The sequence below is a fragment of the Panthera uncia genome, unplaced genomic scaffold, assembly GCF_023721935.1.
Source record: "Panthera uncia isolate 11264 unplaced genomic scaffold, Puncia_PCG_1.0 HiC_scaffold_1368, whole genome shotgun sequence".
NCBI lineage: Eukaryota > Metazoa > Chordata > Mammalia > Carnivora > Felidae > Panthera > Panthera uncia.
Window position 1 is genome coordinate 1 of NW_026057995.1, and position 15,404 is coordinate 15,404.

The following is a 15,404-nucleotide window of genomic DNA, read 5'->3' on the forward strand; positions in this document are numbered from 1 at the left end:
CTGCACTCGAGAGCCTAGTTCGGGGCCTGAGGGCTCAAGGAGCCAAGTGGCCCTGAGGATTGGCCGTGCCTGGGGCCTCTGGGAGCCTGTGGGCAGCAGGGCTCAGTCAGCAGGAAGAAGCCTGACTGCTCTGCTTTGCTGTGTCTATCCCACCACAGGTCCAGAACATCAGCCTCCGAGAGGGGGAGGTGGTGACTGTGGAGGGCCTGGGGGGGCCCGACCCTCTGCCCCTGGCCAACCAGTCTTTCTTGCTGAGGGGCCAGGTCATCCGTAGCCCCACCCACCAAGCGGCACTGAGGTTCCAGAGCCTCCCACCACCTGCTGGGCCTGGCACCTTCCATTTCCACTACCAAGGTAGGCCTGGGCAGCGGAGGGAGGAACCAGCCCAGACTGGGTGCCCTCCTCGGGATCTCTGGCGCTATTATAGTGTGTATAGGGGGTGGAGGGGAGACGGGGGACAGGCACAGATGCCCAGTGAAGCTCTGTACAACCAAAGGTGATTGTTTAGTTGTACAGAGACACATCAGACACCTCCAGAACCTTTCTTCCTCCACCTACTACCCTATAAAAGAACTGGTGGTGAAGGGGCCCGACACAGAACCAGGTAGCCTCAGGGGTGCCCCTTGCCATCTATTCATTCATTCGTTCGTTCATTCAGTAAACTTTTCCTAGGCATCTGCTCTTTGCCAGGCCTGTGCTGGACACTGACAATATCAAGATGAACTCTCCAAGTCCTTGCCCTCAAGGAATTCAGAATCTCTAGGGGAGGCAGACACTTAAGCAATAACAATAAAAGCCATCTCCCCCAAATTCAAGGGGGTCAAGGTCAAAGGGACTTGATAATGACCAACGGGAGGTCCTTTGCTACCAACCTGGGCTTCCTGAACTGCCTCATTCACCCTAGACCTGTCTCAGACCCCAGTCAGCTCAGAACACCTCTGGAAATAAGGGAGTGGCAAGATATAATGGGAAAATCACAGACTCAGGAGATGGGAAGATCTGTGTCTAAATCTCCTTCCCATTGGTTGACCTTGGACAGGTCATTTGACCACTGTGACCTTCTTTTCCTCCGCTGTACAATGTGACCAATATACCTACTCCATAAAGTCATGATGAGGATTATACAAAAGGGTTCATGTGAAGTGCCTAGCACTTAGAATGTTCCATGAACTTAGTATGCTCCATGAAGGAACCGAAACAAATATTAAAGAGCTGGCAGGATGGGAAAGGGAGGAAAAGGGGCTTGCCTCTGCCCCTCTTCCATCAGCATCTCTCCTGGCCCCCTTTCCCCAGGCAAAGTCTTCTTGACCCCTTGTACTGCTGTAACAGGGTAACCGGTTCAGACTGGGAGTGCTAATGGGGAAATAATTGGTGTGAACAATTATGGCATTGCCCTGCATTATCAATAGGGGCCCCCTTCTGCAGCTCCGCAGGGTCCACAGCCCAGGGAGGAGGACAGGCGCTGGAGACACAGATGCTGGAACCACCTAAGAAGAACTTGCCCCTCTCTAGCCTCTCCACCCAAACTGGGAGAGCAGTCTGGTGTGGCAGCATGGAGCCTGGCGGTGGGCATGGGCTGCCCAGGGTCTTGGCAGAGGCAAGGGGCCAACTGAGGCAAGGGCCAGCCTCCCTAATGGCTCATCAATCCTCCCTAGCAGTGGGCATAATTTCACGCCACGGTAACCTTCTCTCTTGCCGCAAATTCCTTCGCACAAAACCCTGGACCTTCTCTCTGTTGGGCCAGACAACGGTGGCTGGAAGGCAGGGAGCTGGAGGCCTGGCAAGGGGTGCAGACCCCAAGGAGGGGCTAGGAAAGCTGGCCCAGCCCTGCCTCCTGCTCGGCTCCCAGAAGCCCTCCCTCCTCGGCCCAGTTTTTGTCAATGATCAGCTCTTTCCTTAATGAGTGTAATTCCCCTAATTATAGGCTGTAATTAGCCCTGATCCCAGAGATGGGAACAGGAGGAGCATGTGCTCACACGCGTGTCTCCCTGGGCTGGAGAAAGAGGGTGCCAGAAGAGGGGGCGAGGGGACTAGTACCCACATCACTGCCGGAGCTGTCCAAGATAATGTTGGAGATCACAAGCATGGGCCCCCACAAGGGCTTCATCTGCAGAATCCAAGTTCCACCTCCCCTCCCACAGCCTCAGGCAGGGTGAGGAAGCAGAGGGCCCTGCCAGGCATGCCCCTCCTCCCTCCTGAGCATTCCTGGCACTGGACTTGGCCCCAGAAACAGACGCCAGGGAGAAAATAGCTCAACAGATTGCAGTCATCCAGGCTCCCTGGGAACGGTAGTCATGGCAACAGGAGGAAGCTCCTCCCGGGAAGTGGCCTCTCTGGAGTCTGGGGGCTTCCTCATCTGCCCCCCGCCTCCTGCTCTCACCTCATCCCAGCCCAATTTCCTAATCTGTGAAATGGGGGACCTCCCTTCCCAGAGTTGTGATAGGAACTCCCAGGAAAGATTTAAGTACATCTGACTCGTGGCCTAGACCTCCCTGGGTGTCACCCCTCTCTTCTGCACTCTGGGTAGGGTGCCCCACCCTCTTTTCCCCATCCCTCCCCAGGTCTGTCCCCAGATCATTGTAAGCGGCCACCACAGTAACCAACCACCCAGGGCAGGCTTGTCTGTTGCTCACAGGTTTCTCTGACTCCTGAGCCCAGGTTTCTACTTCACCTGGGGAAGCAGGTGGGAGAGGGGACATGGAAGGCTCTAGAGGGAGGAGCTTCATGTGCCCACCCTACCACTCACTGGCTGCATGATGAGGGCAAGTCCCTCAGTCTCTCTGAACCTTAGTGTTCCCTACCTGAAAATGAGTTACTAACCCATAGCTTGCCTTCCTGCCTCCCAAACGTGTTATAGACATCAAGCAAGAAGAACATGAAGGCATTTTAGAAACTGGAAGGTGTCTGCAGATGTGAGGTGCTTGTATCAATCAAGATTATAAACAATAACAGCAGGCTGGTACATTTGGTTTTTGTTCTGTGCCAGGCATTGCACACAGGTCCTCTCAGTTAACCTCTCACATAACACTGGATGCAATACTCTAAATGGGTGGGTAAACAAGGAAACTGAGGCATGGAGAAGTTAGGCAACTTGCCCAAGGTGGCACAGCAAGTAGGGGAGCCTATATTCAAACCCAGGCAGTCTGACCCCAGAACCACCCCCTAAGCGCCGCCCTGTCCTGCCTTGCCAATCACAAGTAACCACTCGTTGGCCATGAGACATGGAAGAAAGTGAATCATCCTCTCTCTTTTCACAAGCCCGGTAACTACAACCAGGAGAGGTGAAAATCACAAAACTCATTTCTGGATTCTGTTCTGCCCAGAGGCAACCCCCCTTTTTCTATTCACACAAATCACACAGAGGCCAGCAGAGTTCCTGCCTTGACCTCTCTTCCCATCCACCTAGTGCCACCAGTAAGGGTGGGCCCCTCCACCCAAGATCCTCAGTCTAGACAATCCCCATCCCTCTCACGACCCCCAAGAGTTTTCAGACTCTGTAGCCCAAGGCTTCATTCAGCCTGTCTCCTTGACCCCTCTGGCCTTCTTTCCCACCTCTCCGACCCAAGCGCTGACCTCCATTTTTAGCTATCACCCCAGCTTGGCTCCAGGTTAGGACTTGCCAGGTTGTTTTATAGGATTTGCTGCCACCATCCGGTCACACTTGGTATGACAATTCCAAAAGTTCCCAAGTTTCCCAAGGCAACTTGTCCTTCCCCCAACTTCCAAGAAGGCGTTCCCTGCCTCCCCACCCTCGCCCCATCCTGTTTTTAAAAGAAGTCCACAGCCCTTGCCAATGAATACTGGAAAAGCTTTTTACTGTCTGACTTCAATCGTTCTGGCTGTAATTCCTATTCGTCCCCTATAGGAAAAATAATATCAGTACATCAGGATAGACTTATTATTTCAAGTGCTTTCATATCTATAAGTCATTCAATAAACACTTCTTTTTTTAATTTTTTTAATGTTTATTTTTAAGAGAGAGAGAGACAGAGTGCTAGCAGGGGAGGGGCAGAGAGAGAGAGAGAGAGAGAGAGAAGCAGGCTCCAGGCTCCAAGTCAGTCAGCCCAGAGCCTGATGCAAGGCTCGAACTCACAAACTGTGAGATCATGACCTGAGCAAAAGTTGGACGCCCAACCGACTGAGCCACTCAGGCGCCCCTTTCAATAACTGTTTCATAAAGATGTGCTATCAGCTACATTCCAGGGATACCAAACTGAATAAAATACTATCCCCTCTATTCTCTTAATAACCCCATAGGTAGCTGGCATTTTGAATCTCATTTAACAAATGAGGTGGGACACAGAAAGGCTAATCTGCCAAAAGTGTCAGAAAGCTTGGACCAGAACCCAAGCCTTCTAACTTCCAGCTCTGTGCTTGTTCCACTAACCAGCCTAGGCTGCTGGACATTTCACTGGCACCTTCTGAGGGGATCAGAGTCTTTTCTGGAATTCCTGGTGCTTCCTCTGGCCCCGAGTGATGCCTCCAGGCAGGCTGTGGCAGGCCCCTTTTGCCCTGGCTATGACTCAGCCCCACAACTCACACACACACACACACACACACACACACACACACAGTCACTCATTTTCTCTCTGCAGCCTATCTCCTGAACTGCCACTTTCCCCGGCGTCCTGCTTATGGAGCTGTGACTGTCACCAGCCTCCACCCGGGAGGCAGCGCCCGCTTCCGCTGTGCCACTGGCTACCAGCTGAAGGGTGCCATAATCCTCACTTGTCTCAATGCCACCCAGCCCTTCTGGGATGCCCAAGAGCCTGTCTGCATTGGTAAGTGGCTCCAGGAGACCCAGTGCTCAACAGGGAAGTAAGTTGCGGGGCGGGGGGAGGTGGGCATTGGAGATCATCCCCGCTCTCTGCTCCTGCCTGGAACCTTCATTTGGTCTCCATAAGAAAGCCAGACATTGGCCACACACCTCAGTAGCATTTATCCAACCACCCTCCTTGACCACTTCTGACATAGAGGCACCACCAGTACAGAGCTAAATTAAACAGGTACCGTGCCCTCAAAGAGCCCACAATTCCAGGAAGTGGGAGAAGAAGGAAGCGCACGGATCACCAATTTCCAGAGCAGGAAGTAAAAAGCACCAGTGAAGAACAGCAAACAGACCTGGGCAGGGAGGAAGCAATCATTCCTAGTTGGGTATTTAGGAGGCTTCCTGGGGCGAGTGACATTGAAGGTTTAACATTTCAATGGAGGGAACAGCGCAGGCTTTGACAACAGAGGCAACAAGTTGAGGGAGTGTTTAGGGACTCAGAAAATAGCCAGGGAGGAGCTCAGAACTATTCCTCAGGAGAGCCAGCCAGATGGTGTCTGGAGGCCAGGAGGCCGGCCAGGCAAGAGGGTCTGAAATTAGTGACTTTGGTAATGGAGAGCAGGGAAGAGGTTCCAGAGACACAGATGAGGGAAGAGGGGCGAGCGGAAGGAGACTTCCTCCCAGGTTCCAGTCCTGGATGATCAGGAAGTCTGAGGTTGCTGTCATTGGAGATGGGCTTCTTGGCAGAAGGAAGATGGAGTGTTCAGTCTGCAGTGTGAAAGTCAGCTTGGTCGTCTTTTCCTTTTTTTATTTTTTTTTTTAATTTATTTATTTTTGAGAAAGAGAGAGACAGAGCATGAGCAGGGGAGGGGCAGAGAGAGTGAGAGACAAGAATCTGAAGCAGGCTCCAGGCTCCGAGCTGTCAGCACAGAGTCACATATGGGGATCGAACTCACAAACTGCGAGACCATGACCTGAGCTGAAGTCGGACACTCAACCAACTGAGCCACCCAGACGCCCCTTTTCTTTTCTTTTCTCATGTTCTTCTTGCTCTTTTTTTAATCGCTTGGGCTCTTGAGACTTCTCTCATTTTATAAGCTCTTCCTGGGTGCTAGGCACAAGCAGAGGCAAATAAGCCAGATGTGGTCTCTGCCCTCAAGGAGCTCTCTGGCAAGTGGGAAAACTGGCACACAGCAGGTTCTGCGCAGACAGTGCTGTGACGGGGTGAATTCAGGGCATGGGAAGGATCCAAGGGAGGGAGCGCTGCTCCAAAATGAGGAAGGAGGAAAAGAAAGCTTCCCAGGGAGAAAGCATGGAGGGACTACAAGAATGTGAGCCCAGGGAAGTGGGTTGGATTCTTGAGACAGTACATGCAAAGGTGTGGAGGCAGAAAGCAGCATGGTGGAGTGAGGAAGTGCTGAGGCATGCCTAAAGAAGGGGATATATGGGATGGGGCTGAAGCTGAGTCAAGAAAGAGCTGGGCTGATAAAGGTTTGAATGCCACCTTGGGCTTGCATTACCTGGGGGTCACAGGGAGCCACAGACAAATTTAAGTGAAGGGTGGGGCACGATCAGATTTGCAGGGTAGTTCTGTTCTGAGACCAAACAGAAAGGTGCATCTGCCCTCTCTGCAGAGAAGCAGAAAATCAACGCAGCCCTCTCTCCAGCTTTTTTTTTTTTTAAGGTTTTATTTATTTATTTTGAGAGAGAGAGAGAGGAGGGGAGGGGCAAAGAGAAAGGGGTGGCAGAGAATCCCAAGCAGGCTCCGTGTGCCCGATGAGGGGCTCAAACCCACAAACTGGGAGATCATGACCGGAGCCAAAATCAAGCGCTGGTCGTTTAACCAGCTGAGCCACCCAGAAGCCCCCCACCCCACCCCCACCCAGGAGCTTTATTAAAAAAGATTCTGCTCTCTTGAACATCTGGAGACAAAGGCGCTGTGTCTTCGCCACGGCAGCCTGGTCTCTGAGAGCAGGCAGGGGCCAGAGCTGTGTGTCTAAGAGAGGAAAGTGCTGCCTGGAACCAGCCTCACTCCGCTTGCCTTTGAAACCCCTTCTCTGGCCCCACTCAACTGCCAGGAGCTTATGGCCAAGTAACCCAGAAGTCCTCAGTGATGGGGCCGGGAGAGCTACTCAGCCTCCCCTTGGAAAGAGGACAGTCCCAGGCCAGAGGAGTCAGCCCAGGAACAACGGGGGTAGTGATGCTATTTCAGAAAGTATGTGAGGCCAGGTCCTGGCTAGCAATGTCTTCTGAGGGCACAACATTAGGAGGCAGATTGCATGTCCACCAGATGTCTGTCAGCCCAGATTCTAGTCCTGCCCTCTTTTTTATATTCATTCACTCATTTTATTCAACAAACACTGAATACCAACTCTGTGCCTGCCCTGAAAAGACGTGGCCCTTGCCCCAGGGGGTCCTAGTTAAGGGACATATCCAAACAATAACTGGTTTTAGAAAAAGTGGCATGAGGTAGAAGCAGCAGATATACCAAGAAGGCTGGAGCCCTGGGTAAGGGGCTTTAATAAAGTCTGCCTGGGGGGAGTTGGGGAAGGCCTCCGAGAGGAGTCAGCAGAGAGAGGAAATGACTCACCCAGGACCCCTTGGCTAGGCCGTGGCAGATCTACCACAGTCAAAGGGATTGCACATGAATCATCCCAGAGGTGTGAAAGGTTAGGAGGAAAATGTCCCAGAGGTGTGAAAGGTTAGGAGGTAGGGAGTCCGGGCTGCCTGGGGCTGCAGGGTCACAGGGGCCAAGGACTGACCTTCAGGACCATGAAAGCAAATACCCCTGCTGCCCCATGCAGAGGACGCAAGAGCTGGGGTGGGCAGGCACGCTTGGTAGGCCATCCAGAATCCAGTGGGTCTGGGATCCGGGATCCAGCCCACAGCCCTGGCCGTGTCTCGCAGCTGCCTGCGGTGGAGTGACCCGCAACGCCACCACCGGCCGCATCGTCTCCCCGGGCTTCCCGGGCAACTACAGCAACAATCTCACCTGCCACTGGCTGCTCGAGGCTCCCGAAGGCCAGCGGCTGCACTTACACTTTGAGAAGGTTTCCCTGGCGGAGGATGACGACAGGTGAGGGGAGGTCCTGGCCCGGTGTGGGACAGGAGTGTGCGGCCTGCTAATGCCCCGCTGGCAGGACGGGGACCCAAGCGTGGGCCACACCCCCACCCGGGACAACGGGACCAGCCGTGCAGCCGCTCCTCTCCTGGCCCAGGCTCATCATCCGTAATGGGGACAATGTGGAGGCCCCTCCAGTGTATGATTCCTACGAGGTGGAGTACCTGCCCATCGAAGGCCTGCTCAGCTCCGGCCGACACTTCTTCGTGGAGCTCAGTACTGACAGCAGCGGGGCAGCCGCAGGCATGGCCCTGCGCTATGAGGGTGAGCCTGCTGGGGCCTCGCAGGGGTGGAGGGCTTGAACCCAGGGCCTCTTCTCTCACACCCTCCCCCCACCACCTCCATTCCACCATCCCTCCTTCCAACTTAGCCCTTGCTCAGCTAGCACTTAGCCCCACCCCCCATCCCTCCCCTCCAGTTTGGGATCCCTACCCCATTTTTGTGGGAGACCCTTGCCTGGACCCGGGCCCTCCACAGTCCAAGAGAATGAATCCTCTCGAGTCTGAGGAGCAAAAAAGGCCCCAACCCTTAGAGACGGAAAACTAGAGACATTCTAGAACCACTCATGCATGCATGCCTTCGTTAATTAATCCAAAAAAGAAACATTTATTGAATGCCCTGTGTATATGAAGCACAAAACTAGGTGCTGGGAATGCAACGGCGATCAAGACGGCCTCCCGAACATGACAGGGTAGGGTGCTCTGGGCATCCCGCCCCTGCTGCAAGCCTAGGACACGCATTTGTGGTCAAGAACATAAAGGCCTTGGGGCGGGAGGCAGAAGAACATCTGCCCCATGTCTGCCCCGGTTGCGACTGAGCTGGGCTGGGCCTGGTTTGTAGCCTTCCAGCAGGGCCACTGCTATGAGCCCTTTGTCAAATACGGCAACTTCAGCAGCAGCGCCCCCTCCTACCCCGTGGGCACCACTGTGGAGTTCAGCTGTGACCCTGGCTACACCCTGGAGCAGGGCTCCATCATCATTGAGTGCATCGACCCCCATGACCCCCAGTGGAATGAGACAGAGCCAGCCTGCCGAGGTCAGTAGGTACCTGTGGATGGGTCTGCCGGGAAAAGGGAGCAGGGTGGGGACGGGAGAGCCAGCTGCAGAACCTGGGGTCATAGGGCCCCTGTGACATGTGTGATTCAAGCTTCCCCTCGAGGAGGAGGAGGTGGGGGCTCCCAGCGGTAGGTATTCCCGCGGGCAGGAGGCAGCCCCAGGACATAGCGCTGGGGGTGGGAGGCGGGACACCGAGGGGACGCACCTCCGGGGCCTCCCCTGCCTTCCAGCTGTGTGCAGTGGGGAGATCACAGACTCAGCTGGTGTGGTGCTCTCCCCCAACTGGCCGGAGCCTTACAGCCGTGGGCAGGACTGCATTTGGGGCGTGCACGTGGAAGAGGACAAGCGCATCATGCTGGATGTCCGAGTGTGAGTGCTCACTGGGCTAGGCCAAGCCAGCTCCTAAGCCCTGGGGCCATTTCTTGCCCAGCCCAGCCCGGGGTCCCGGGCCCATCCTCCCTGACGGTCCTCCTCCACAGGTTGCGCATAGGCCCTGGTGACGTGCTTACCTTCTATGATGGGGACGACCTGACAGCCCGGGTCCTGGGCCAGTACTCAGGGCCCCGTGGCCACTTCAAGCTCTTTACCTCCATGGCCGACGTCACCATACAGTTCCAGTCAGACCCTGGGGCCTCGGTGCTGGGCTACCAGCAGGGCTTTGTCATCCACTTCTTTGGTGAGTTTGCCCCTGCCCTGCCCTGCTGCCTGGGGGAAGAGATCGTGGCAAGCCAGAGAGGCCAGTGCAATGAGCCTGAGAGCTCTTATCTGACAAGGGAAAGCTGGAAACTTTCCCAGGTGTCACCTGAAGGAAGCCAGTCTTATTCTCAGTCTTCCCCGAGCGCACAGTGAAAGGGGGCCTTCTGTTGCAGCAAGAGAGATTTGGGTAGGCAGCAGGAAGACCTTCATACCAAAAAAAGGAAACTGAGGAAAAGTGTTGGTTTCTGCCTTTCTGACAAGCTTTAACAGCAGTGACAATTTCCCACCCTACCCGGCCCCTCTCTCAGGACTGAGGAACTGGCAGATGTCCTTTAGAAAGCAGAGCCAAAGCCTGCCTACATGATAACCCAGGAACCGAAGAGACAGAATGATGTCAGGGGCAGGCAAGGAGGGGCCCCTGGGCAGGAAGGAATGCATTGCTGAGGCTGCCTGGGCCAGGCTAGGCCCAGGACAAACTGGCAGGAGCTGGAGTGGCCGCACGGTGAGGAAGGCGGGCACAGACAATTTAGTGCCCGCTAAGGGCCCGCACCTTGCTGCCCCTGTGCCCCCAGAGGTGCCCCGCAATGACACCTGTCCGGAGCTGCCTGAGATCCCCAATGGCTGGAAGAGCCCGTCTCAGCCTGAGCTGGTACACGGCACAGTGGTCACTTACCAGTGCTACCCCGGCTACCAGGTGGTAGGATCCAGTGTCCTCATGTGCCAGTGGGACCTAACCTGGAGTGAGGACCTGCCCTCCTGCCAGAGAGGTGAGTGCACCTGTTCCCTGCGTTCCCTTCCTCAATGGAAGCTACAAGCCCCTCTCCTCCATTCTGAACCAGACTTCGGCTGGTATCGGCTGGTACCCTTGAGCTTCCTCCACCTCTCATAGCCTCGGTTTCCTCACCTGTGAAATGGGGGAATGAATACCTTTTCAAAGGGTTATCTACCAAATACTTCAAATATTTCCTTCCTGGGACACTGCTAGTGTCTGTTGATTCTAGTGGATGGGAAGAGGAAAAATAAGGGATACACCAGTGAAATGGTAGGGACAGACGAACAGGCGGCAGGGCCACGTGTCATGAAGATACTGGCCGACCTGGAATAAAGCCAGGGTGGGCTGGCTTTTGTGGAGTTCTACCTGGGCTGCTCTCCCCCACCACCCCCTACCCATAGTGACTTCTTGCCACGACCCCGGGGACGTGGAGCACAGCCGACGCCTCATATCTAGCCCCAAATTTCCTGTGGGGGCCACCGTGCAGTACATCTGCGACCAGGGCTTTGTGCTGACGGGTAGTGCCATCCTCACCTGCCACGACCGGCAAGCCAGCAGCCCCAAGTGGAGCGACCGGGCCCCTAAATGCCTCCGTAAGTGTCAAACGGGTAGGAGGGGAAGCCTCCGGTAGGAGATAAAAGAAGCCACCTCTGGAGGCCAGGGGCCTGGCATCCTCACTGGGCTCTGCCTGCTTTGCAGTGGAACAGCTCAAGCCATGCCATGGCCTCAGCGCCCCTGAGAATGGTGCCCACAGTCCTGAGAAGCGGCTACACCCAGCAGGGGCTACTGTCCACTTCTCTTGTGCCCCTGGCTACGTGCTGAAGGGTCAGGCCAGCATCAAGTGTGTGCCCGGGCATCCTTCACATTGGAGTGACCCTCCACCCATCTGTAGCGCTGGTGAGTGTTCAGAACTCCTGCCTGTTCCACAGGGCTGCTCTGGCAAAGAGGCCAAATGCTGAGAACCAGAACTCCCCTGGCCCCACCCCTTTCATGTTACCCTTGGTCTCCCCAGCCTCTGCCAGATCCTTCTGACCTGGTGACACCAAGACAAATGCTGGGGTGGGCTCTCCTTGGACAAATCCTTCCCATGATCAGCCTCTTCCCTGCCTTAGTGGTTTGGCCCATTGGTCTCACCTCTGCCCTTGGCGCCCCCCTCTTGTTCCAGCCTCTCTGGATGGGTTCTACAGCGGCCGCAGCCTGGATGGTGAGCCCCCTGCTGAGGGCCTGGGAAATAGTCTCCCTGCCCTGGCTCTCACAGCTCCCAGGCCATGGGTTGCCCAAGCAGGGAGGGAGGAGAAAGAGAGAGGTTTGGGACCAGCAGAGCAAAAGTTCTTTCCCTGCCCCTAGCTAGCTAGAGGGAGCTGGTGGCTGGATTCTCCTGGGCAGAGGTGAGGGCAGATATGGGCTCTGGGTGACAGGGACTTCTGCCCCAATCCCGACCTCTGTGTTTTCAGTTGCCAAGACACCTGCTGCCTCCAGCACCCTGGATGCCGCCCACATTGCAGCTGCCATCTTCTTGCCATTGGTAGTGATGGCGCTCTTGGTGGGAGGTGTGTACCTCTACTTCTCTAGGTGAGTCCGGTTTCCCTTCCTGCCCTACAGACCTGACTCACTCCTGCCCAGCACTTCTGACTCACAGGATTTTCTGTCCCACAGGCTCCAGGGGAAAAGCCCCCTGCGGCTGCCCCAAACACGACCCCGCCCCTATGACCGCATTACTGTGGAGTCGGCATTTGACAATCCAACTTACGAAATTGGAGTAAGTACCTATGCCATTCTTTGCACCCTATCCAGGACCTCATCTATGCTCCCTTGGGCAGGTACCCCTGAGGGTCCCTCCAAACCCTCTCACTCTTTCCCTTTTCCTGGGGAAGGTGGATTATGGGCTGGCAACCGTTATACAAGTTTCCAACTCCAAGCAGTCTCTTTACTTTGCAGGAGACGAAAGAATATGAAGTCTCCATCTAGTTGGGGCAGCCTGGAGGAGCCAGCTCAGCCCAGCATCACAGCCCAGCAGCAGAGTTTCCAGCCTCCTGCTGTCCCTACACCTCCTGTACATACCATCTGGGAAGAGACGCCACCAATCCCTCAAGAAGCTGTGCCCTTCCCCACCTGTAATGCCCTCCAGGGCCCCTTTTCTTGGTACCACTGCCCACATAGGGCCCTTCCTTGGGTTCAAGTCAGGGGGCATCTGCCTCTGGGCAGAGCACAGCTGGAGCACATGCATCAGGAACCAGCATTCTCCTGACTCTCCTTCATGCCCTGGACCTCTAGCCTGGAATCCACAAGCCGAGGAAGAGCACCTCTCTCCAGGTGACCACCATCCAGCTTGGCATGTGGCACCTTGCAGCGGGGTTAACTTGATGGTGGTGGAAACTGCACCAGGGTGCTCCTCACAGGGCCATCACTAGTGGCCAAAGCTGCTGTCAACAGTGACCTCTGGGTAGTCCTGGCATGCTGACATCAGCCCCTCGGGTGGGGAGATCTCTAGTCCTTCTCTAAGGCCCCAGGAATGGACAGTTCTGCTTCCTGGAGGCAATAATTCTAAGGGATCCTAAGGGGCTTAGGGACCCTACCCGAAGCTCAGGTTGGGCTTCCCTAGGCACTCATGCTCCACACCAAAGCAGGCCACCCCACTGCTGCCCTGGCAGCCCTACACCCTGAGGAGAAGGAGATCTTCCCCTGATGTCAGTCTGGCTTTACAAACATCTTCTTTCCCACTAGTCCCTCCTCTAACCCCAGCCACTTGCCAGTCTCCCCTCCTGGCCACTGTGTTTTGGGATAAGGGGAGTGGGCAGGCATATTCTGGAGAGGAGCAGAGGTACAAGGGCCCAGGAGTTTGGCATGGAACATGGGGTCAGAGACCCAGGGAAAGACCCAGGAGTTGGCTACAGGCCACTTTGAACATGTAATGTATTATATGGGGTCTGGGCTCCAGAGAACAATCTTCTATTTCTGTTGTTTCCTTATTAAAATGGTGTTTTTTGGAAAAAAAAAAAAAAAGCAATGGCCAGGTAGATGGTACTTTCTTGGAGGGAAGGGAGTTGGGAAATAAATGAGATGTGGACATCAAGACCAGAAGGCATGCTGGACCCACCAACTGATCACTCCCAGATTTTATCAAACAAATTACATGCAGTACTCCAGGGGCTACTGTTCCAACAAGGTCAGTGCAACAGATGGCAGGTGAAATAAGAGGCCCCAGTAGGTGGCCCACAGGGGTTTGGAAGCCCAGGAATCCAACCGCTCATCTACCCCAATGCTTCCTTTCTTCCTCTTTGCTAGGTCCAGAACTACAGTCTGGCATACTCCCGAGCTGCTCCTCAGTGCCACTGTATTGTTGGCCAGGCCCAGGAAGCCTGATGCCTCTCTCCTTCCCCTTCTTTCCCAACTAGCAATGTTTAGAAAATTGGAGCTGGGGCGCCTGGGTGGCGCAGTCGGTTAAGCGTCCGACTTCAGCCAGGTCACGATCTCGCGGTCCGTGAGTTCGAGCCCCGCGTCAGGCTCTGGGCTGATGGCTCGGAGCCTGGAGCCTGTTTCCGATTCTGTGTCTCCCTCTCTCTCTGCCCCTCCCCCATTCATGCTCTGTCTCTCTCTGTCCCAAAAATAAATAAAAAACGTTGAAAAAAAAATTTAAAAAAAAAAAAAAGAAAATTGGAACCGGATTCAGAGACTGAACCCCTGAACATGAGGCCCTAGTCTGTCCTGGCCTCAGGGAACATCCAGACTATCAAGAGGAGGGGCAATGCAACTTAGGGTAGGGACTTGGCTCCTGTTTTAGCAAAAGCCCTATCCATGGGCTCCAGAAAGAAGTTGGCTGGAGAGAATCTGCTTAAGTTTGCCATGTTTGGTCACTTGTAGCACCGGTACCCCTTCCCTATGGCTTCCCTATGGCTCCCAGCACCTCCTGAGATGAAAGTGTTAGTCCAGCCCTGGCTCCCAGCATGCATACCCACGCTTAGAGGTGTCCTCTGCATGGCTGCTCCCCAGAGTAAGAGAAAGAGGCAGGCAACAGAGTTATGGACACTTCAGAAGCCAGAAGATAAAATCCACGAAGGAAATAATGGCAGCAACCAGCACCTTCTACTTCCACAGTCTTCAAACAGAGAGGTCTTGATCACTTATGGCTGCCCACCTCCCAGCTCTACCACAGGCCTCCTCGAAGGCTGGAGAAACTCCAGCCGGTGTAGAGTGCAGTGCCTATATTAGCCACAAGAGGTCACTTCGGAAGACATCTGTATCCCACCTGCTTGCTAGCTCTCTTCAATTCCCCTGGAACAGCCAGGGCTGGAGCTCTCCAAGGTGGCACCAACTTCCAACCTCTGGGCTGACCTCACCTCCAAGGTCTAAGAGGAAGGTGTGTAGAATGATTAGTTCCCCTGGCACTTGTCAACAGAGCCAAGTATTATTTTCCTCTCTAGCCCACCACCTGTTCCTGTTCTCCACTGCAAATGACGATGTTGGTCAGAGCAAAGCCTTATTCATTTGCCATATGCCAATGGACTTCTCTGCCCCATAATGCCTTCAGGCTGACACAGCAGCACAGCTGGGTCCTGAGCAGTAAGAAGGAATCAGTGGAGAGGGCACGTGTGGTTCCAACTTCTGAGGGCCTGTGACATGAAACAAAGCCCCAGCAGAGATGAAGTCTGGCCATTTTCATACATCTAGCTCAGCGCTACTCTCTCTGAAGTCCACCTCTCTGGGCCATAGCCACTAAGATTTCTTGTTTGCTGAGGCTGGGAGAGGGCAGAGAGCGGCCAGTCTACATGACATCTACACACACACACACACACACACACACACGAAAGATAAGACCTATGACCTTATCATTCTTCCCAGGCACCAAAAGGATCATCAGAAAAGTCAGAAAAACAGAACCCTAAGACCACACACAGACATCCCTACTATCTAACTCAACCTCCTTAGTATCCCAAAAGAAGCAGCAGCAAGAACTCCATACAGACAATTAGCATGGTGTAGGGGAGAGTGTCC

The 15,404-nt window shown here is 54.6% G+C and overlaps 1 protein-coding gene across 1 annotated transcript; it reads left to right on the forward strand.

Moving 5' to 3' along the window:
- Nucleotides 1–158: 158 nt before the first annotated feature.
- Nucleotides 159–14,762, forward strand: LOC125916964 (seizure protein 6 homolog; the record flags this gene model as incomplete). The annotated part of the gene is made up of 14 exons (XM_049623213.1): nucleotides 159–354; nucleotides 4,641–4,781; nucleotides 7,676–7,844; nucleotides 7,987–8,153; nucleotides 8,730–8,924; nucleotides 9,175–9,313; nucleotides 9,424–9,620; nucleotides 10,213–10,407; nucleotides 10,814–11,005; nucleotides 11,112–11,309; nucleotides 11,578–11,616; nucleotides 11,867–11,984; nucleotides 12,069–12,171; nucleotides 14,694–14,762. Coding segments are annotated over 14 exons (2,118 nt in total), but the record flags the coding sequence as incomplete, so codon positions are not given.
- Nucleotides 14,763–15,404: the final 642 nt, after the last annotated feature.